We start from the raw sequence: 24630 nt of genomic DNA, 5'->3' as shown, positions 1-24630 counted from the left end.
TGGAACACCATATAGAATATCATGTGTCTTTGAGTTATAATTACCACAACTAACAAAGAATTTTCTCCCTGCCAGGTAGGATTCATACCAATTTAAGACACTGCCAGAGAGGCCCACCCATTGACTAAGGCGATTCTTAAGAATATTATGATCAATGGTGTCAAATGCGGCACTCAGATCTAAGAGGATGAGAACAGATAAATGGCCTCTGTCTGCATTTACCCGCCAATTTTAGCCAATTTTAAATGTATTTAAAATATTTATTTATTATAAACATAGTAAGGGATCTTTTTTAGGGTTTTTATAGGAGTATGAGTTTTATGGTTGGGTATTGATAATTGAAAATTAAATTAGATTACCAGACTAGTGTGCCAGGATTAGGCCATATCCCCTACCCTAATCCTGACCATGTAGAGGTAAGCACTCAGGGAAACCAATGTGCTGGTGTAGAGTGCATTCACCTCGCCTTTGGGCAGGTAGGGGGATTATAAGGGAACTCACCCAGGGAGGTTTACATCCATAAATTCCCAAGGCTAGACATACCTAACTCTGACTGTGCCTGGTTGTTCCTCAAACAGTACTGGAAGAAGTTGCTGGGGATAGGAAGGACTGGTCAAACAAGCTCAGCGTGCTGCTTCTGCAACCCTTGTCAAGACAAACAAGTAGAAAAATTGTAATTGTAGTGATAAACTGTCTGTTTGAAGAATTATTACTTTTACTATTATCAACAAAATAGATCTGGAATTTCCTTAGGAAATCATTGGCAAGATAAATGATGCTGCAAGGGTCATTTACGAGGTTAGAAGTATTAATGTGCAGTTTACAGTGTGATGTCTTAGTTGTAATGCCACATTTACTACAATGAAGCTGGTGTGTTGTTATATATATTATATAAATAGTGCCTTTCATGTTGAATAAAAAACTTTATATAGTGCCTTTCTGGGGAATAATAAACTTGATGTTTTCTTGGAAGAAATAAGTGGATAGTACTGGCGAGCTTTGTTGGGCTGAATGGCCTGTTCTCGTCTAGAGTGTTCTAATGTTCTAATAGATGCGATATACAGTGGATTCCATGTGTATTGAGACCCCTGCACTTTCTGCACACTACACTGTATTGTAGATTTAATTTTAAATGGATAAAGTTGCCATTTTTGCCCATCAGTCTACACTCAATACACAGATAGGTGTTCCATCCATCCATCCATTTTCCAACCCGCTGAATCCGAACACAGGGTCACGGGGGTCTGCTGGAGCCAATCCCAGCCAACACAGGGCACAAGGCAGGAACCAATCCCAGGCAGGGTGCCAACCCACCGCAGAAAACCCACACAGACACGGGGAGAACATGCAAACTCCACGCAGGGAGGACCCGGGAAGCGAACCCAGGTCCCCAGGTCTCCCAACTGCGAGGCAGCAGCGCTACCCACTGCGCCACCGTGCTGCCCCAGATAGGTGTTTGGATAGACAAATAGAACCTTCTTTGTCCTCAGGGGGCAAAATTTGTCTTTTTACAGAAGCTCAATAACTAAATAAATGAATAAGATGGGTCAGAGCGAGATTTAGGGGTCTGAAGCAAAGCGGCGATTTGATAATTTCACAATGTTGAGGGGGACATTCGATTCCCTTTGTCAACCTCTTGTCTCTAATGCTGCCTACTCGTTCCATCAGACCAACGATAAATACAACTTTCAGAGTTGGAAGTTCCACGTGAACGCCCTTTGAACTCAGAGCTGCAAGTTGAACAATTCGGAGGAAACAAAGCGACCTGAATTCTCTGAGCTGTGATGTAATGCTGACCTTTTTCCTCAGTTATGTGAAATGAAAAAACGGATCATCTGGTTAGCTAGACATGTCATGTTTGCAGTGGAGTTGCATTTGGAGTGAAACGATACACCTTTAATATGTTTAGTTTGTGCTTTATTTTCGTAAAAAATATACAATTTATGTTTAATTGCTAACAAAATAGCAGTTACACAATATCTCTCCGATTAGTCTGGCCAGAAATGGACACACCAATGTTTGGAGGTGAAACATCACAACTCGGTACTCTGAATACTTCACTAGTATGTGAACTCAGCACAAAACTCTCTTGGGTAAATACTGCACTTGTGGTCCAACTGGGGAGTCACCCCAAATGCTTGCCAAGTCCACCACCTCGCTTTCTTCCATGTCTCGGTATGTGAAAGAGTGCTGTCCTACAGATAGCCTGTTCTCTATTGAGGAGGATGTCCAGAGCGTCATGAAGGCAGTATTGTAGTATGGTGTGAACTTCTCATTGGTCTCTGATTAGGCCATTGATCAGAACATTATGCCATTTATTTTTCCACCGGTGCGTTTTGTAACCAGTGGCGGTTTGTAATGTGGGGCGCCAACCCCCTCCAAATATTTTAAAAACTCTACTTAAATGAATTAGGTAATGCGAAATAATTATGAAATAAATTTGTTTATTTGCAAAAATTGCCTGGTATCAGCACATGTCAACATTCATTAAAAAGTGGATCCATCTTGTATTTGTTTAATTTCTGTGTGAATTAAAAATAAAAAATTCTGTGTGAATACTTTTATATGCGGAGTGAAGGAGAGTCTACGTGAGTCCTTGATATTTTGGCAAGCAGGTGACCTGAAGCTGCCCTTTAATTGGTTGCTTTCAGATTTTTCCAGGAACACAGCTGTCTGCACCTTGAACAGACCCACATTATTGGCAGCGTATTACTATTGTTTTATGGTTTTTTTAATCTAATGTGATTGGATAGTCATTGACGCACTATTCCACGTTCCAACCCACCATTGTTACTATGGATGAGCGAGGGCGATTTTAGGGAGATGGCATCTTCAAGTAGAAATTTGGTTATTTCTTTAATGAAACACCCCTTCATAAATCGTTCACTTGAAGAACAAAAGAAGACGAGATTACACACGGACTTTTTCTCGCTCTTGTTATGACACACGGAGTTAGCTAACTGGATTTGGTGTAAGTGAGGCCTATTTTTTTTTTGGCTCTCCTGTTTCAAAGTGTCTGTACTGAAGCATTGTGGACAATGATGGGGGTACAAGACCTAAAACATCTTTTTGCAAAATGCAAGTGGCACGAAAGTGGCCACAGTCATGTAGATCAGCGTTTTTCAACCAGTGTGCCGTGGCACAGTGGCGCACTGCGAGAGCTACCCAAGTGTGCCATAGAAATAATAGCGTAGTTCACTTGGGTTTCAACCTGAGAGGGACAAGTTCCTCAGGAGGTCGGGACCGGACTATCTAGAGTAAGCGGAACAAAAGCTGCTCCATGATCGCCATGTTACAGCACTTCGGATGTGTCTCCTGGTTGCTAGAGTCCGTCTGCCCTGGGTGTGTGGTCACCAGTGAGCCCAACAGGGCTGGCAGACAGTGGGCATATGGGTTGCCTCTGAGGCAGAGAGGGGCAGGCAAAGGGGCGAAGCAGCATGAAGATGCCACTCAAGTGCTCACTAAGTGCCATGTCTGTGAACGCTAATCTCGGAGCTCCATTTTGTTACTGGTTTCTCCGGGTGTCTCACCCCTTCGGGCAGTTGAGCACTTGTATGAGATATAATGTAGAATAGTGGTGCGCCTTGGGATGATTTTTGTTGGAAAATGTGTGCCACTACAGAGAAAATTGTTAGATAACACCAAGTTAGACAGTGCTATGTGGCTACATCTTTTGGCAGGCTTAGTGAAATAACTCGGTTTAGGAAGAAGAACGTAACTGAGAAATTTTCAGGCCTGAAGGAAAGGAGGGCAACATTTATGTTCAAGGAAATCTTGGTATCCTGATCATAAAGGCAGAATAAGATTTACGTTGGACTTATCCTGTGGGTGTAGTACAAGACAGGTTGGGGGGCGAGTTATGTTTTAAGATGTGAGGGGTCTGTAGATCTTACAGTGTGAATTTGTGCCCAGGTGAGGTAAACCTGGCAAAGTTGCATAGGACTGTGCAGACTGGCAGCAAGTATAGAATAAAATTAGGGTGGGAATGACTCTGTGGGTGTGCTAAATGATAAACTGGGATGAATGACTTGAGAAAAAAATCAGAGGACTAGTGATTAAATGATGTGGATTTATGGAATACAGTCAGAATGGCCAAGGACTGGGCACTTTATTAGCAGAGGCAGAATAAGATTTGGATTGGCGTATGCTAATGAATGTCTTCCAGGACAGACTGAAGTGCACGTCATTGGAAGATTACGGAGATGGCAGTGCAGATGTTATGGTGTGGGTTTTGGCAGAATGAAGAATGGGGCAAGTTGTCAGAGGATTGGGCAATTTAGAGACAGGTGTAGTACAAAATATGGGTGTCATGTGCACCTGCTCCTTTTCACATCTATAGGGCAAGATATGGGAAGAATAAGGGCACTGTGGATGTCGCAGACTGTAGGTTTGGAGCACAGTAGAAATAAGAAAACTGGCATCAGATTGAGCAGTACAATGGAAAGGGTATAATACATTTTAGCCAGGGTCAGGACAGGCCAAGATAGATAGATAGATAGATAGATACTTTATTAATCCCAATGGGAAATTCACATGTACAATGTACATTGACACTATGATGAGGACCATGAGAACATGTGGAATGACCAAATAGATAGATAGACAGATGTGAAAGGCACAATATGGTAGATAGATACTGAAGATAGATGGATAGGAAAGGCACTTTATGATTGATTGATAGATAGATAGATAGATAGATAGATAGTATAAAAAGGTACTAGATAGATAGATAGATATACAATGGTACTAGATAGATAGATAGATAGATATGAAAGGTACTATATGATAGATAGATATGAAAGGCACTATATAATAGATAGATAGATAGATAGTATAAAAAGGTACTAGATAGATAGATATACAATGGTACTAGATAGATAGATAGATATGAAAGGTACTATATGATAGATAGATATGAAAGGCACTATATAATAGATAGATAGATAGGAAATGTGCTATATGATATCTTATATTAATTCATTGGAAATTAAGGGGTAGTGCATTTAGGACTGAAGCCAGGCAGCACCTTTTTATGCAAAAAGACATGGAGTTGAGACAATTGATGACTTTTAAGAAGTGTCTGGATGAGGTACTGGGACAGCTTAGCAGTTACCTGAACAGATGAGCTCGATGGGCTGAATGGTTTCTTCTCGTATGTCAGATTTCTTAAGGCTTATTCATGCACTTGGCCAATTTCTCATCATCGATTTAAATAACCCATAAGTCTTTGGGATGAAAAGCAGAGTATCTGCAAAAAAGCACACAGAGACACACCAAGTATGTACAAACTCCACACAATGCCCAGGCTGGGTTTTAAATATGGGCTGTCCTGTTGCAGAATTTGAATTATCAATAAATTAATTACAAAGTAAATGCAGATGTAAAATGTAACTCGGTTGCATGTTGCACCTTTGAAAACGTGTCACCTTTCTGTTTACTCCCATCAATCACTGCCTTGAAAGCTGCTGGCTGTGTGCTCGCTGTCATCCCTACCTCTGCACATATTATGATTGACCAGCCCCTTCCCAGTTACCCATTGACAGATTTTATAGCATGACTACCGCTGTTACATTTTAAAAAATTGACTTGAACTTGCCGGCTGCTGATTTGTGAGTCATTTTTTCATGTCCTTTCACTTCTGGCAGGATTTACTGGTGTGAAGTTGCAAAAAAGTGTATTAGGATATATTACACAGATGAATGAATGAAGTCTGATCTCTAGCCTAAGCTCAGGACACTTTCAATTTACTGATCACTACAGAACATGATTGGCGTAGTTGGAGGGATTTATGGGTGGGACATACCAGAAAGTGTTTCAAGGTATGTTATGTAGCCAAACAACTGAAGTTTAATCTATAGTCAGAGTATTGGGTACTCTCGATTCACAGAGCACCACAGAACAAAACTGGAGTAGTCAGCAGGATTTACTGCTGTGAAATTGTAAAGAGAGCATTGAACTGTGCGACATAGACCATAGAATTTAGTTTCGTCTGTAATTTTATGAAACTCTCAATTCACGGATCACCTCAGAACATGGTAGATATACCTGTAGTTGGGAGGATTTACTGGTGTGACATGCCAGAAAGTGTTTCGAGGTATGCTGTGTAGTGAAACAACTGAAGTTTTATCTGTAGACAAAGTCCGAACTACCCTCAATTCACAGAGCACCACAAAACATAATTAGAGCATTCAGTAGAATTGTAAAATGAGTATTGACTAAAATGTACAAAACTCTAATATCACTGATCGCCAAAAGACATGATAGTTGTAGCTGGGAGGATTTACTGGTGTGATGTAGCAGAAGGTATATTGAGACATTCTCCATAGATGGAAGAATGAAATTATATCTGTAGCTTAGTTCACTCTCAGTTACCACAAAACACGATAGGCGTAATCGGCAGGATTTAGAGATGTGATTTTATATAAAGTATATTGAGATCACCTGCGGTGGGTTGGCACCCTGCCCGGGATTGGTTCCCTGCCTTGTGCCCTGTGTTGCCTGGGATTGGCTCCAGCAGACCCCCGTGACCCTGTGTTCGGATTCCGCGGGTTGGAAAATGGATGGATGGATGGATATTGAGATCACTCTGGCAGACAGCCAGATACTCGGAGTGTTTTTTCATACATTTTTGATGATTTTGGAAGTCATCAGCATAGAGAGAAATCCCAATGGTCCTTTAGGGCCAATTCTGGAAAGATAATGCAAAGGAAATTTTGTTTATCTCTCAAGTTCCTGTTCTCCCTGCATCATTACCTGATGTGATCGTCAGCATCAAAAGAATTAGTGAAGTGAAGTGAGGTAAACCATCATCAGCATTTAAGATGAGATCATTGAAAAGCAAATAAGTTTGGTGGTACCAGCAGATTGAAAGATAACACTGCAGTTCATTTACTTTCACATTTTCCTCTCTTGCTCGTTACCTTCTGTTGGTCATTAACTACATGAGGAGATCCCAATGCAACCCAGTGTCATGGCAGTTTATGGGAGACAGCCACCAAAAAAGTATGTCCTTCCCTGCAAACCAGTCGATGATTGTGTGTCTTAGTTAGCTTCGATTCAAACCCTGATTGAATAAATCCATTTAGCATCTGTACCTAATGTTGTTCACACCTACTCAAAAGTAAAGAAAATTAAAGGCAATGTAAGTGGTGTCATGTTGCCATATAAAAAGTTTCAGATTTTGTAGCATTTTGGAATTTGGAATTTCTGATTAGGGACACTAAACCTGTACTTATTATGAAGGTACTTTGGTGTTCTGCATTGATTCAGTGTACGTTGTGTCTTCAATGCTGGATTAAGCATGCTGTGGTCTTTACTATGCAGCGCAGATTGGGTAGTGACAGGGATGGGCATCCCAATATATAACGTTGATCCCTTACATCACACACTTTATGGTTGGGGGTTATTCATAATAATTGAAGCTTGGGAGACAGAGAGAGAGATAAAGGTCTCAGAGTATTGAGCGCTTGAAGTATAACTATCTCACAGTGGGACAGTGGGAAGCAACGGTGCCTCACAAGGTTGAATCAAATTTTCTATCCACGATAATCGGTCAAACATAGTTGGCAGATGCACCCCTAGCCCCCAGGGACACTTAAAAGACCACTACACCATTATGATCCACTCAAAAGTAGGTCAGTTTTTCCATCACATTTCGCAGAGTTCACCGACATTCCCAAACATGTCGGCATGTTTGCCGAACTTGAAGAACAGCAAACCTTATGAACACATGCATGAAAAGAGTCTCAAGTTACTCGTGTCCAGGGCCATCTCAGGGGTACATTACGCCCCTAGGCAGTTGTAAGCGCTCAAAAAAAAAAAAGATGGTCCTCTTCTTCAATCACCATGGTCTCGGTCCCTCTGGGAGTTCTGGTACCCTCCTGACGGTGTATGAAATTGGTAAGTGGGGGAGACTGGTACCCTTACGATCGCATATGAAATCGATGAGTTGGGTGGTCCCCTTTGGAAACTGGAAAGAAATCCGCGAGCATGAGAGGGCGTGAGTTTTCCGGCTGTATGCTCGTAACGTTATTTTTTTCTATGTAAATACATCCTGAAAATCAGAGTAGTACCTGAAAGTTAAGTGCGTTTAAACAGATTTGAGCTTTTGAGTGAAAGATGAGATTCTTGACCAATGAAAGTGAGGAGAAGGGTCGGGTCTTCAATTCATTTAATTCCAGTGAAACCATGAGATTAAAGATTTTCCCCAGCCATCACTACAAACCATATGGTGTAAGAGATTCATTCTGTTACATCCTGCTATGTTTTGTTTAAATCCGCAAAGAAGGTCCTCTTATCTGCTTGAGTGCTCAGTTGAGGTCCACATGATGTCCACTTCAATTTCTGGGCTGTGAAGGGGTGTTGAGATACAGGGTGGTGGTGTCTTTTGTTCTCAGTGGTCTACCTATATTGACATTACTTTGTCTGGCTGGGTGTTTTGTTTTGTTTTTTTTTGCTGCTGTTGTTGTTGTTCGTCTCCAGCATGGAACACCAATGGGTTAGAAGAAGAGAGAGAAGAGCGACAATACACACTGAGACAGCTTTGAAGGAGGCGTGCTTTGTGATCTCAGTGTTTCACAAAAGCATCAAGAAGAGGGTGAGATGTGTCTGCAGCTGAACAACAAACCTCTTCCAGCTCTTTTTGTCGTTCCCATTTACGTAATTGTTACGTTCATCGAGCCAAGTGTCTCACAAAATCATGGGGCAGCCTTCGAGCCGCAGACAAGCATCTGGTTAATTACGCAGAAACGTGGCTATTTTTAGTTCCTCTGAATCAGGGAGAACTTTTTTTTTTTTTGAACTTAGATTTTATTTTGTGAGATTTATGGCTTTTAACCTCAAGTATAGAGAGCAACATATGGAATGAAGTATTTCATTCTTTCATCAAAATAAAAATAATAGGCAGGAGACGTTCTGGTCAGGTTTAAATCAAAGAGCGCAGTGTCTGATCGCTTTTTATATTGATGGCTCACAAATTCTGCGGTGAACTGAGATTGTGCTGATGGTGCCTCCCTAGCTTGGTCATCTGTGTCTCAGGTAGCTCCACCTGCTTGGCTACTGTGGGTACAGACTGCCACCTGCTGGCCAATCATCACTGATGCAGCACTTGGGAGGGAAGATGCCCAGCTTAAGATTGTCAAACCAACACTATGGTGGATTCAAAAATAACTGAGACCCCTTTAAAGGGATCAGCCAAATAATAAATGCAATACTGTGGATTCAGGGTGTATTCAGACCCCTTCACTGCCTGCACACTTCATTGTATTTTAAATGGATACATTTGACATTTTTGCCCATCACTCTACACTCGGTAACCCATAATGACAGTGGAGATTTGTTCTCAGAAAGGTTTTTACATTTCCATTGACTTATTTGGCCGACGTCTTTATCCAAGGCAACTTACAATATTTGAGGTATAATGGCTACCATTTCTTTTAGGTTTTCCAGTTGGAACACAGGCAGGTCAAGTGACTTGCTCAGGGTCACATATGGTCTGTAGCGGGGTTTGAAATCCAAATCCAAATCCTAAACCACGACACCACGTTTTTAGATTTATTAAAAATCAAAACCTGAAATCTCTCACCCATGGAAGTATTTCAGACCCTTAATTCAGTACTTTGTGGAAGCCCCCTGCGGCTTGGTCAGTTTAGTGTCTAATATATCCCACACAGGGTTGCCAGATGTGATTTGAGTGGAACTGTCCTGAGTTCAACAGATAAATCCCAAGTCCCACATTGCCTTTAAAAATCCCGACTGAACAAAAATTGTAAGTGGAAAAATTTTTTTTACTTCAATTTTTATATTGAATATCTAGTTAAAGAGGCTTGCTACATTTTTGTAGATAGCCTTGTATACCACCGTTTATGAATAAAATTTGTAACTGTCAGCTGAATCCCAGTTTTTGAATCATGTGTGCTTGTGTCATTACAGTGATCCCTCGCTATATCGCGCTTCGCCTTTCGCGGCTTCACTCTATCGCGGATTTCATATGTAAGCATATTTAAATATATATCGCGGATTTTTTGCTGGTTCGCGGATTTCTGAGGACAGTGGGTCTTTTAATTTCTGGTATAATGCTTCCTCAGTTGGTTTGCCCAGTTGATTTCATACAAGGGACGCTATTGGCAGATGGCTGAGAAGCTACCCAACTTACTTTTCTCTCTCTCTTGCGCTGACTCTCTCTGATCCTGACGTAGGGGGTGTGAGCAGGGGGGCTGTTCGCACACCTAGACGATACGGACACTCGTCTAAAAATGCTGAAAGATTATCTTCACGTTGCTATCTTCTGTGCAGCTGCTTCCTGAAGCGACATGCTGCACGGTGCTTCGCATACTTAAAAGCTCGAAGGGCACGTATTGATTTTTGACTGTTTTTCTCTGTCTCTCTCTCTTTTTTTCTCTCTCTCTCTCTCTCTCTCTCTCTCTGTCTCTCTCTGTCTCTCTCTCCCTGCTCCTGACGGAGGGGGTGTGAGCTGCTGCCTTCAACAGCTTTGTACCGGCGGTGCTTCGCATACTTAAAAGCCAAACAGCCCTATTGATTTGTTTGCTTTCCTCTGTCTTTCTGACAGTCTGTGCTCCTGACACGCACTCCTTTGAAGAGGAAGATATGTTTGCATTCTTTTAATTGTGAGACAGAACTGTCATCTCTGTCTTGTCATGGAACACAGTTTAAACTTTTGAAAAAGAGACAAATGTTTGTTTGCTGTGTTTGAATAACGTTCCTGTCTCTCTACAACCTCCTGTGTTTCTGCGCAAATCTGTGACCCAAGCATGACAATATAAAAATAACCATATAAACATATGGTTTCTACTTCGCGGATTTTCTTATTTCGCGGGTGGCTCTGGAACGCAACCCCCGCGATGGAGGAGGGATTACTGTATACGTTTCTCATGCTCATCATTCGTTTTGAAAGTGAAGTGATACTGATGAAGACTTTTCGACTAACAAGGTAGGTCATTTCTGCATATCTGCATTCTATTTGCATATATTGTGTTGATTTATCCATCCATCCATCCATCCATCCATTCTCTTCCGCTTATCCAAGGTCGGGTCGCAGGGGCAGCAGCTTGAGCAGAGATGCCCAGACTTCCCTCTCCCCGGCCACTTCTTCTTGCTCTTCTGGGGGAATCCCGAGGCGTTCCCAGGCCAGCCGGGAGACATAGTCCCTCCAGCATGTCCTGGGTTTTCCCCGGGGCCTCCTCCCGGTTGGACGTGCCCGGAACACCTCACCAGGGAGACGTCCAGGAGGCATCCTGATCAGATGCCCGAGCCACCTCATCTGACTCCTCTCGATGCGGAGCCCCTCCTAGATGATTGAGCTTCTCACCCTATCTTTAAGGGAAAGCCCAGACACCCTGCGGAGGAAACTCATTTCAGCCACTTGTATTCGCGATCTCGTTCTTTTGGTCACTACCCATAGCTCATGACCATAGGCTCACCACCTATGGGAGGGGCCAAGGAGGTCGGGTGCAATGTGAGTTGGGTGGTGGCCGAAGGCGGGGACCTTGGTGGTCCGATCCTCGGCTACAGAAGCAGGCTCTTGGGATGTGTTGTATTATATGAAACGTAAAACATGTTACAAGTTATATCACATATACCGGTACCTAAGTTTTGGATGAAAAAGAAATAATAAGTAAGGTTATATACAGAACCATTAGAAATGTTTACTGTACATTTGTATTTATGTTAGTTTAGTAATAAATTGAAATATTGCATTACTACTCATCAGTAGCATACAGAAAGGTGGGCCTGGGCCTGGCTGTTCCCAGACCCACCCTGATTGGCTATAGGCCCAGCCAATCAATTCATTGCATATGAAATTTTCCATAAAATTTTGTAATTGATTGGCTATTTGTTATTTTACCTTCCCTTCAGTTTTGAAGTGATATCTCAAATCCCATTGGTTTACTGAATTTTCAATAAATAAATAAATGGGGCGGAGTTACGGTGTATACGATGTGTGATCAAAAAAATACGGTGAATGTTTTAAAAAAGAAACGTTTATTGCAGTAAAAGATTTACAACTACTAGTCACCTTCAAAATACTCTCCCCCACTTTGAATGCACTTATCCCAACGCTTCTGCCACTTTGTGAAGCCAGTTCTGGAAGTTTTCTTTCGAGAGTGTCTTTAGTTGGGCTGTTGTGGCTGCCGGGATGACCTCAATGGATTGAAATCGTTTACCTTTCATGGTCATTTTCAATTTAGGGAACAGCCAGAAGTCGTACGCTGCCAGATCTGGCGAATAAGGTGGCTGCGGACACAGAGTAACGTTTTTATTTGACAGAAAATGTTTTACTAGAATGGATGCGTGACAAGGGGTGTTGTCATGATGAAGAATGAAACCGTCTCAACATTTTCCTCGGTTATTGATGTTGAAGGAATTGGAGGCGGACTTTTAGTATACTACTAAAAATTCAAACATCCATTTTTACACAGGCTCACCCTAAACTCTATTCCTGGCTACACCCCTACTTTTCATGCTAAGTGCTTGTGTAAGTAAAATAAGCAAAAATCCAGATTTTTTTAATGTTATTATGATGATAAGCATTATTTCTTTCGTTTCATCAAAAAGTCTTTATCTAATATTTGATTAAAATTAATAAAATATTTTAACATGTAAAAACTTTTCATCCTTATATTTAACATTTATTTATTTATTTTTTTGGTCGCTCGAAGTGACAGCTGTCCCAATCTGTGATTTTTAGAAGTCATGTCACCCCTGATCCCAGACCTTGACATGTGCCGTTGTTATGAGGCGTCGTTCGCTTCATGTGGGAGCCCTACATTGTGTCAGGCGTCAAGAAGTCGAAAACTGAAAATGAATGCAGTTAAAAATGCAATTTTAAAATGACATTTGGGAGTTGTGATTTCAACGTTTTTCTCCTTGAAGTGTGGTAACAGTGACACTCTGCATGTGATACATTTGCCTGTCACATTTCAAGAGATAACAGAGCAGCTTATAGAAAGGGAAATTCTGGGACTCCTGACACAACTGCATTTTTCCAAGGGAGCAGGAAATAATCCTGCATACAGAAGTAAAAAAACATGAGTAATGTTATTTGAAATATTAAACATGGAAAATGGTAACTTGTACATTTTGCCAAACAGAGAATTTGACAGCATAGTGTTTTTCGAACATGTGGGCTTTGGTGGCATCACAGATGGATTGGCCGGAACATTGCAGGTGAATTGCGGAGATGGGTCTACCTGCAGACCTCCGGATCTCTGCGATTTAGTAGCTCCACTGGGCAGCCAATTGGTTTGCAGGATTTTGTCATCTGGTTTACTTGACTTGAGTCACATAACTCCTCCCCCAATCTTAACCCTAATGTAACCAGGTATTATCACTGATTTGACCCTCTATCTGCAGCAGCTTGGTGTTATGTGGACATCCCCTTGGCCTGGTCCAGCCACTTGGGTCCTCAACAATGAGCCGGATCACCCTCTGGGAATCGTACCACATGGCTGTAGTGTTGTAACTGAAACTCCCCCACAATGCAGATCATGTGCCTCATTCAGGACTCTGTGAACAACACAAAGTCAAACCAGCGGGACCCAAGGATTCTCTGAAGAGACACAGCACTGAAGGAGTCCAGTCTTCATCTCAGGTCACTGGATACCATCCATGTTACAAGACAGGAAGCACCAGGACTCTAAAGACTTGGACATTCGTCCTTTTGCAGAGATATCAGGGACACCACACACCCCTTTCCAGTGACCTCATGACCCCCCCATGCTCTCTCAATCTGTCTACTGATTTCATAGGAAGAGTCAGAAGAGACCTGAATGTCACTGCTGAGGTCAGTAAACCTCTTGATGAGGTCCCCGCCATCAAAGATAAATAATCCATGAATAGGATTGTCAAAGGTATCAAAATATCAGTAAGTGCTGATTGTAACATTTTAAAAATTCTTTCAATACTCATTTTTTATGGTATTGATCTTATAGCCTACACTGCAAATGAACTTCTGAATCATTCTGGCTTTTGACAGTTGAGCCTCGTAGGCCATCAGTGGACATGTCCTAAATTGCAGCCCCATTTCTTATGGCATCTTATTTCAGAATTAGGGAAATCAGAGGTGACTGTGTGCAGACCCATAAATACCTGGGAGTGCAGCTGGATGATAAATTGGACTGGACTGCCAATACTGATGCTCTGTGCAAGAGAGGACAGAGCCGACTATACTTCCTTAGAAGGCTGGCGTCCTTCAACATCTGCAATGAGATGCTGCAGATGTTCTATCAGTCGGTTGTGGCGAGCGCCCTCTTCCACGTAGTGGTGTGCTGGGGAAGCAGCATAAAGAAGAGAGACGCCTCACGCCTGGACAAACTGGTGAGGAAGACAGGCTCTGTTGTAGGCATGGAGCTAGACAGTTTGACATCCGTGGCGGAGCGGCGGGTGCTAAGCAGACTCCTATCAATTATGGAGAATCCACTGCATCCACTGAACAGGATCATCTCCAGACAGAGGAGCAGCTTCAGCAACAGACTGCTGTCACCGTCCTGCTCCACTGACAGACTGAGGAGATCGTTCCTCCCCCACACTATGCAACTCTTCAATTCCACCCGGGGGGGTAAATGTTAATATTATTCAAAGTTATTGTCTGTCTGTATACCTGCGTTATCACTCTTTAATATTTTGTTTATCAGCATGCTGCTGGAGTATGTGAATTTCCCCTTGGGATTAATAAAGTCAGTCAGTCAGTCAGTCAGTCAGTCAGTCAGTCAGTCAGTCAGTCAGTCAGTCAGTCAGTCAGTCAGTCTGTCTGTCTGTCTGTCTGTCTGTCTGTCTGTCTGTCTGTCTGTCTGTCTGTCTGTCTGTCTGTCTGTCTGTCTGTCTGAATAGGTGCTTTACTACCACAGGAACGTTGTTTACAGGAACCAATGACTTCCCATATGACGTTGGCCCTGGACAGTTTTGTCTGTTGTGTTCCCACCACACAACAGGAACAGTAACCTTTATGCAAAATATGTGAAGTGCAGTGCAATTGGGAATTCATGGGGGAACCCCTCTCTATCGAGTGATCTCGACTTCACAGGGGAGATTATTACCTCAATGCGATCCATCGAGGAGGTGTCTATGAAGAATAATGCAGTGCAAACTTCTGCACGATTGGGAGGATGGGATTTCAGTGGGGACCACTGCACTTTATTACTTTGTAGCGATTGTGACTTCAAAGTGGAGATTACTGATTCAATGCAGTGCATGGCCCAGTCTACCAGTGAGGCGACTTTGACGAGTGATGTGGGGTGCAATCAGGAGTTCACAGGGGACTCTCAACTTATTACTTCAAAGCGATCGTGACTTCATGAGGGAGGTTCTTGATTGAATGCATTGCATGGTACAGTGATGAAGACTGATGTGGTGCAAAGTGGGGTGCAATCAGAAATTCACAGGGGAAATTTCTCCCCCACCTTATTGCTTCGATGCTGTGCATGGCACGGTGAACAATTGAGCCGGCTATGAAGAGGGGTGCAGTGCGCAATGGGGAACGATTGGGAGTTTTCGGGAGTTCACAAGGACCGATACATCTTATCGCTTCAAAGCGATCGCAACTTCACGGGGGAAATTATTTCTTCAATATGGAGCACCAGGGAGGCAGCTATGACGAGTGTGGTGCTCCATCTTCACTCATAACTCTCCAAAGTCTAAGCTACTAGCAGATTTCTAATATGTCACCAGTGCTTGTGGTCAACCATCGGCTCTCGGGAGAGTGGAAATCTTTGCGAATGAGTGTAATCTGCGCCATCGAAGCAGGACTCAGTTTGTAAATTGCCCTGCACAACTACTTACTGTCCCTTAAGGTGAGTTTGGGTCACTAAAACCCCTCAACATTCTAGGTTGCTTTTGTGATCAATTATTTTAAGAAGATGGTGAGTTTACATCTAAGAAGATGTACAGACCTCTTCATGTAAAGTGTTGGACTTGGGAATTGTTTGGACCTTCTGCCCGTTAAGCTCGGAAGGGCAGCGTCCACATTTATCACAATTATTTTTCTCTTAAATCACAGGCACGTAGTGCAAGGTTGTCAGGCAGAAATTTGGACGATCACATACAAAATGTAATTTCTGTACTACAGTGGTCGTGTAGCACCTTTCACAAGGGATCTACTACCGACAGATGATCCAAATACATTTTAGCTGCTGTTAGTACTACTTACCTGTTGTGTTATAGCGCCTTTAAAATGTAGTTTACCCAAAACCTCTCCAGTAGTGCTCAATGTAGCTTTACTTGTTAAAATGTTAATGTTTTACTGTTTAATAACTTATAGACTACATTTTATTTTTTTTCCCTTGCACTCAGTGAGCGAAGCCACTGGGTAATCAGCTAGTGTACATATATGTATATAATATACTGTCACGGCATTCGTAGTCTGAATCACCATCTGATTGTATGGGTGGTTACCTACCAGGTAACGCTTGTGGTTGGTCAGCAAGTTGGCTAACATCTGCCATGATGCCGTCAGTTGTGAGAAGCAGATCATAGAATGGTTGAAATAGTTTACTGTCAAATAATGCAAAGAGTACGCGACATGTGTTTCGCCCTAATTCTGGGCTCATCAGGCGTACACACTCTACTGCACTCCCTCTCGGGAATCGAACCTCAGACGTCAGCGCTAGAGGCGAAGCCCCTAACGTTGTGCCACGGCGTGTGGTTCGTTACCTGGTAGGTAACCACCCATACAATCAGAATGTTATTCAGACTACGAATGCCGTGAATGTAATTACCCCGATGTACATGCTGTCAAATAAAAACGAACCACACGCCGTGGCGCAACGTTAGGGTCTTCGCCTCTAGCGCTGACATCTGAGGTTCGATTCCCGAGAGGGAGTGCAGTAGAGTGTGTACGCCTGATGAACCCAGAATTAGGGTGAAACACGTGTCGCGTACTCTTTGCATTATTTGACAGTAAACTATTTCAACCATAATATACTGTCTATATAATTTGTGGGATATGGCCGGCCTGTCACCCCGGCCAACACCCCTAGGCCGCCAGATGGAGCTGTCCCTGTGGCATGGAAGTGCACCGAATACCAGCAGGGAATCATGGACGATGGAGTTTTCCTTTACAGCCCTGCTGGATACCACAGGGGCCAACAGATGACGCTGCAGGGAGGCCCAGAGAGTTGTTTGTGCCCTATAGCCCGGAAGTACGTCGTAGGCAAGGCGACAAAGGAAATGACGTGCTTCTGGGATGAAGAAAAGGACTTTTTTATCTGACCCGGAAGTGATAAGGAATCACATGGACTGTAGGGTTGGAATCACTTCCAGGTCAGGGAATATAAAAGGACAATGGGAAATCCCAGATGCTGAGCTGAGCTGGGTGGAAGAGTAGCAACGTGTCTGGGAGTGAGGAGGATTATTGTTATTGATCAGTGATTGCTTATTGTGTATTTATTTGAATATTGTGGAGAAGAGGGTGCTTTGTGCACGTTTTGTCTAAATAAATATAATATTTGGACTTTTACCTGGTGTCTGACATGTAGTCTGAGGGTTCAAGGGGTCATGGGGACCCAAAACCTGTCACAATATATATATATATATTCATGGCATTCGTAGTCTGAATCACAATCTGATTGTATGGGTGGTTACCTACCAGGTAACGCTTGTGGTTGGTCAGCAAGTCGGCTAACATCTGCCACGGTGCCCTCTTTCAGTTGCAAGAAGCAGATTATAGAATGGTTGAAAATAGTTTTACTGTCAAATTTGACAGTAAAACTATTTTCAACCATATATATACAGTATATATATATATATATATATATATATATATATATATATATATATATATATATATATATACACTGTCTATATAGGAGTGAAGGTCTGTGATACGGTTTGCATATCAGTAGCTAGAAATCCAAAAGGGAGAAAATGAATCACGTATCTTAAAATAATTTTTTATTCCTAAGCTTTCGATAACATACCAGGTGTTATCATCAGAGGAAAATGGTCAGTCATACAGGAATATCTAAGCATAGGCAATATATAGCAAAATGTGAGGAGGGGGCAGGTGGGTGTAAGAGGGGTGGATTAGTAAGGTGTGGTTCAGAGGGTGTTGGTCTTAAAGTCATTTTTTACTATTTAGGTGTTCTTTTATAAGCCTGCATATGCTGGGTGCGTGTGTGCATACACACCTATATACATATTTACACCTACCTACATATAGATATAGAGATATGTATATACACATTCATACAGATATAGAAGTGAATGGCCGAGATACGGTTTGCATATTTGTAGATATAAAGGGAGAAAATGAGTCATGTATCTTAAAATAGTTTTTATTTCTAAGCTTTCAAAAACCTACCAGGTGTGTCATCATCAGAGGAAAAATGATTAAATATTCAGGAATCAAAGGCAATATATAGCTATAATTATCAATAGCTAGATAGATAGATATTGGTTTTGTTAAAATTTATTATTTTTTCATGTCTTTTTTTTTTTGTTGATTTCATCTGTGATCTTTGTGGGTGGAGCCACAGGAGGCTGTGCCACCCTGATGTCACCATGTCACCATTCCTGAGCCCTGCAGGTTTAGGAGTTAGAGATCATTCATTTAAGTTTCAGTGAGTATTGTGTTTTCCATGTTACATTATCCAGTATTTTTGCTCATCTCTCACTTGTCCCATAATCAGACCTGCCTTCTTAGATAGATAGATAGATAGATAGACAGACAGATAGCCTCTCTTGGAGTGATGTTACCAATCCAGCACACCACACTTCACTCCCTGCTCGCTTTGCTCACTAATTCCCTGGCCTGTGCTACACGCTAGCCTCTTTGTGGGTCTGCCGCTTACGTATGAGGATGAAGAAGTACAATTTAAACAGATTTTTATTTTCATGGGAATTGTTACATATGCATCAACGCAACGTATAGCTGCCCATGACTGAATTTCGTTCTTTCTCTCTATTAAATAAAATTTTCTCAAATGTTTGGCTCTGAGATTTATTAATTGTCTTTGCAAAAGCTATTTTAACCAGAAACCGTAAACATTTTAATACGAAAGGCATATCAAGATCTCCTTTGGTGTCTAATGTTATCCCCTGAAGATGTACTACATTACTTTTCTTGGATACATCTTTCTTTCTACAGTAATTTGTGCATTGTAAGACCAGACAGTTTTAACGGTTGTAGGTATTCTTCGGGATATTGTAAATTGATGTTTTCATCTTCCGCATGATCATCACCAACTGTTTCAGCATAGTCTATTGATGCGCATTTAACCAATTTGCCGTGTAGCCAACAATCGACATTTTTAGTGTTAATTTGTTTGACTTCCTCGTTTCTCGGTGCTAGGATTGTCCATGTACTAATTTTTTCTGGTGATAACCCTTCATGATGAAATTCTTCAATAAGATTTGGACATAATACGTCTTCTTTAATTGGGAACTTAAAGGGAGGAAAACATTAAAATTTATAAGAGCTGAGAGAACAAGAACTGTGTCTGTCAAAAGCATTCACACGAATGAGAGGATGTTTGAGAGGAGGGGGTGACTTGAAAAAATGTCAAGGCAAAAGTCTCGTCTCGCGGGACTTGGAAAAAAATATCTCTTCTAAAAAGCCTCGTCTACAAAAATATTTTTTTATATAATAAAGACCCGTGACCCTGTGTTCGGATTCAGCGGGTTGGAAAATGGATGGATGGATAATAAAGAGATATGAAGGATGTCACTTCCCACATTAAATGAGCACAGACTCCTGAGAAAAAAACTTCTTTGCCATTTCTTCCATAGTTCTTCTGTGTTACAAGATCAGTCCAAACTGTCATTGTCAAGCACTTGTAGCAGTGCATCAACTCCACATCCAGGCATAGAGGCTCTTCGGTGTTGTGAAAGTCAATGAGCAGTTCCTTGGTTTTGCTGATGTTAAGATGCAGACAGTTCTTTCTATACCAAGGAAAAGCCAAGCAAAATGACACCTTTTATTGTCTAACTAAAAAGATTACAATATGCAAGCTTTCGAGGCAACTCAGGCCCCTTCTTCAGGCAAGATGTAGAACATCGTCTGAAGAAGGGGCCTGAGTTACCTCGAAAGCTTGCATATTGTAATCTTTTTAATTAGACAATAAAAGGTGTCATTTTGCTTGGCTTTTCTCTACATTCATAATGGCTAACACGGTACAACACCCTAGTACTACAGATATACCAAGGAACAAAGTTTTCCCCCTGAATCTACTCCTCTGTCTCATCTGCCTTATTAATATACCCCATAAGTGCAGAATCAACTGAAAATTTGTGCAAGTGACCTGACCTGCTATTATATTCATAGTCGGAGAAAAGGAGACAGGCCTGTTCCTGGTGGTGCTCCAGTGTTGCTCACACAGTCCTTGAGTCTGACAAACTGCGGTCTGCCTCACAGAGAGTCCGTAATTCAGGACCCCATAGGCTCATCCACCTGCATATCTCTTGAGTTTGCTCCTTAATAGGGATGGTTGGATGGTACTGAAGGGACTGGAGAAATCCAAAACTGTCATCCTCACAGTATGGCCAGCTGCACACAAATACATTAACTGTTAACTAACCAAATTGCAAGGATTACTGGGGAAATACAGTAAAAGTATCAAGAGTAATCACTGGAGAAGCAAGCTGGATGACCCCAGAACTCTGAGATGATCATGGTAGACACGGTAGTTCAGTTCTTTCCATTTTTCTTTCTTTTGCTTTGCTCAAACTGGCTGTGTGTGACATGTGCAGCTGTTCACACCGCATTATATAAACGGTGCTTTTCAGTTACCCTGGAAACCGCTGCAAGTATTGGGGTGGTGCGATAGCCGTGTGGAGGAGGAATATGGCCGAGTGAGAAGATGGTGTGGATGTCAGGCACACACCTGTCTCCAAGAATGTTTGCCTATGAATAACAAAGCAGTGGGTGCAGATGCCAGAAAACTTTCCCCATGAGGGTTTCTGTTTTGAATGGGGTGGTGATCTCCATTAGACTCTGTCACTTTCAAGGGGTGTTATTGTTGTAGCTTAGTTTCTCATACAGGGGACAATTTGTATTCTTGAAGTGTTGCAATCTAACAAGAGGTTGAGGTCACCATGTAGCATTTAATGCTACAACATCTAATCCAGGAAGTAGTGAGGGCAACAGTGAGGAAGAGGGGGATCTTGCAGAACAGTTTCAGTGAAACAACAGGGGATTCAGGGGATTGCCAGCCCCTTGAGTACTTCAGACTGTTTTTTTTTTTCCCCCCAGAAAGTTCCTTTCAGCTTATGAGTGATGACACAAACACGTACTGTAATACGTATGTGAATTTACACACTGTAGGGGCTCATGGAATATAAAACAGAGTGACATTTGTCATATATAAGTATTTTATGCTGATTTATGTGTGAAACCCATTGCTTTTTAGAAAGCTGAGTTTTTTGGAAAAATATTCATCCCTGGGACAAAAGGAAAAAAAAAATAATTAGCCCTAAAAGAGTTAAAATTATGTCCTAATCCAGACCAAAAAAAGGTCAGTAAAATCCGGAAATACACATAAAAAGGCCATACTCACATAACAAAAGCAAAATGGTTCCCTGCTGAGTGCTTCTTGATCTGCCCCTTATAAAGGAGTCCTTGGCAGCTGGTGAGGTCAGGGTGGCCCAGCCTCCTTTGGCTTCACCCACAAACTACATGGAACATATGTATCTCTCTTTCTCTGTCTCTCTCTCTCTCTCTCTCTGTATATATAATATATAAAATCCAATGTCTGCCTGCTTTTTACAAGAGAATTACTTAATGTATTTAGATTGAATATTTTTCTATAATTTGCTTGAACATTCCGGTTGATTTTGCGACTTCTGTCATTGTGCTAAGTATCATAGTTCGCTTGTGGTACCAATTTATTTGCGCAAATCCAAGAGAGACGTGGGGGGCCCTCCTCACTCACGCACCAGCCTCGGGGCATATCTTGCATCCGCTTAGCTAGCGAAGTAGAGAACTACTGAACGGATTTATACCAGGCTTTTCTTCTATAATTTGCTTGAACATTCCAGTTGATTTTGTGACTTCTCTCATTGCGCTAAGAATCATAGTTTGCTTGCAGGAGCGATATATTTGCGCCAATCCGAGACAGAGGCTGTGGGCCAAGGAGAGGGAGAAGTGTGACATCAGTAGTAGGGTGCCGGCCAGGGCCCTCCTCGCTGTCCGGTTTCACTTCTACGTGGGCAAAGCTGCGGGGGATGGCTATTAATTACTAAAATGACAGAAAAGACATAAAAATACGACAACTAATAATTCACTAAGGACCACTAAGGTCCTCTGATTCTGCCAATCTTGTTTTGCCCCCCACTAATCTACACTCCACGGGTGACAGGGCCTTCAGCTGTATAGCGCCCAGACTCTGGACTGACCTACTGAAATGAATCAGGTCAGCTGACTCCATGAATTCTTTTAAAAAACAACTCAAAACTCATCTGTTCAGGAAGGCTTTTAGCTCTACTTGACTTTATTACCCTTCTCTCAGTTTACTTCTCTGTCAAGATGCTAATGTAACCTGTGTGTGTGTGCGAGACCATCAATTATGTTGTCTGTTTTTTTTTCAGAATTCACTGTCTTAATCTTCTTTATTTATTTATCTGGTTTGTACAATGCTATATACTGTATACGCTGCCGTTCTTTATTATATTCTGTAACTGCCTTGAGCATGGGAAAGGTGCTATATAAATAAAATGTATTATTATTATAAGTAACAAAACCAACAATAAAACACAAAAATATACATGAACACCCAACATTAGTAACTGAGAATCAAGCTGAGCCGACATGGGGTGCTGAATAGGTGGACGAGCTGGGATAACAAGAAGTCCCGTCTTTGCCAGGTTGAGCTGGAGATGGTGTTCCTTAACCCATGTTTGCAAAATCAATTAAGACATTGTAGCTGAAACCGCGTGGTCCTCTGGAGGGAACGACACATTGAAGAAGTCTGGTGTTGTGTGTTATGAGCATAGCACTGATAGGAGGAACTATGTGATTGGATGATAGGGCCTAGTGAGGAGGTGTATAGAAAGAAGAGGAGAGGGCCCAGCACCCATCCATGGGGCACCCTCATGCTCATCCTGGTGCTCCCTTGACATCTATCCACCCCAGGAGACACGGTACAGTTTACCTAAGAGATTGGACTCAAGCTACCTGAGAGCAGTCCCAGTGATGCCACAGTCACAGAGGGCAGCAAGGACGATCAGGATTGGGCTGACTATGTTGAGTTTGGTACAGACATTTTAGCAATATTTTGAGTTACTGAGGTCAGTTTATAACTTACTAAATTTTGGTAAACAACACCATTTGCTGGGAGATAGGAAGCCGTGTCCCACTTACCCTGAATGGAAAGACACCATTGGTGGTGGGCATTGATGGACTGCACTCTTCAAGCCATTCCAAAGATTTTTGATGAGATTTAGGTCAGGACTCCAACTTGGGTCACTCAAAGACTTTCTCCTTAATGTCCTCCTGCCGTTTAATGGTTGCTTTGGGTCATTATTATGTTGAAAGGTGGATCTTCTTTCTGTCTTGAATTTCCTAAATAATGGCTACAGGTTTTCTTAAAAGCTTTGCCCAAACACATTTCTTTAGGTAGTTGTCTCCAGCAAACATCTAGTGAGCTAATGAGGTCTGGTTCCATTGCAAATTGTAAAGTTCTGGCACTAATTTTCTTACATTCCAATTTGGGTCATTGTTTCATTTTTTGACAACAAAACATCGAGCCAATCAATCAACCTTGACTAGTTAGACGATGTGATTCTTAATCAGTGGTCTCTCTTTCAAGATAAATATTTTGGTTCTCCTCTCTTTTTTTCTCAGGGACCAATGGATGCAGTGTCAGTTGGTAGCCTAAAGAGGAAGTTTGAGGACGTGGATGTCGAGTCTCCGTACTCTACCCCTAAGGACTCCGATGACGATATCTCCAGCAGTGACAGCGCCGAGAGCTGCGATAGCCTCAATCCACCCTCCAGCACACCGTTTATACGTGAGCAACCAAAATGGACTATTCCTTCATTTTTTTTGTTACTATCTGGTTTTTGATTTGTCAGTTTTGATTTTTTTTTATTGTTTTGATAGTTGGAGTTAGTCAATAATCTTAACTCCACCCATAATTATTTTAATTTAATGCAAAATAAAAAGTTGTGAGAGTTTACCATCTGATGAATGACATTCCTGTCAGGAGTAGAGCTGCCTCCACTTTGTAAAGATTAATCTACCGACAATATTAATGATATATTGGGTGGAGTGCTGCCTCTCAGGCTAGGGATCTGCACCTGGCAATCGGAAGGCTGCTAGTTCAAATCCTGTAAATGCCAGAAGTGACTCTACTCCTTTGGGCCCTTCAGCAAGGCCCTTAACCTGCAATTGCTTCGTCCTGGGTATGATGTTAATCTGCATGCAGTCCTGCAAGCAGGTCCTTCAATTTACAGGGAAACCTTGGGGGTTGGTGGTGGGATTGGCAACTCAGCTACTGTAAAAAAAAACTCACATTGTTCAGTGTGGTGCTGAGGTGTCACCTGGTGCACTTGGGTCCCTGTCTAGGTGGTTTGTCGTGTGGTGAGTGCGGCAATGTGATATCAGCACATGTTCCCAAACTCTGTCTCTCTCTGTATATACAGGGAGATTCACTCGAAAGAGGCCCCGAATATTCTGTTGTA

General features: G+C 42.0%; 1 protein-coding gene across 1 annotated transcript in view; it reads left to right on the top strand.

The window, feature by feature from the left end:
* The window catches only part of csrnp2 (cysteine-serine-rich nuclear protein 2), a 70758-nt gene that overhangs the window by 22288 nt on the left and 23840 nt on the right, over nt 1-24630 (top strand). Inside the window, exon 2 of the mRNA XM_028798529.2 lies at nt 23792-23957. Within this exon, the coding sequence (XP_028654362.1) occupies nt 23798-23957 (160 nt within the window). The 5' untranslated portion in view covers nt 23792-23797. The remainder of the gene's footprint in view (nt 1-23791; nt 23958-24630) is intronic.

Source organism: Erpetoichthys calabaricus, chromosome 3 (genome assembly GCF_900747795.2).
Source record: "Erpetoichthys calabaricus chromosome 3, fErpCal1.3, whole genome shotgun sequence".
Classification (NCBI taxonomy): Eukaryota; Metazoa; Chordata; class Cladistia; order Polypteriformes; family Polypteridae; genus Erpetoichthys; species Erpetoichthys calabaricus.
This window is presented reverse-complemented; position numbering and strand designations above follow the sequence as displayed.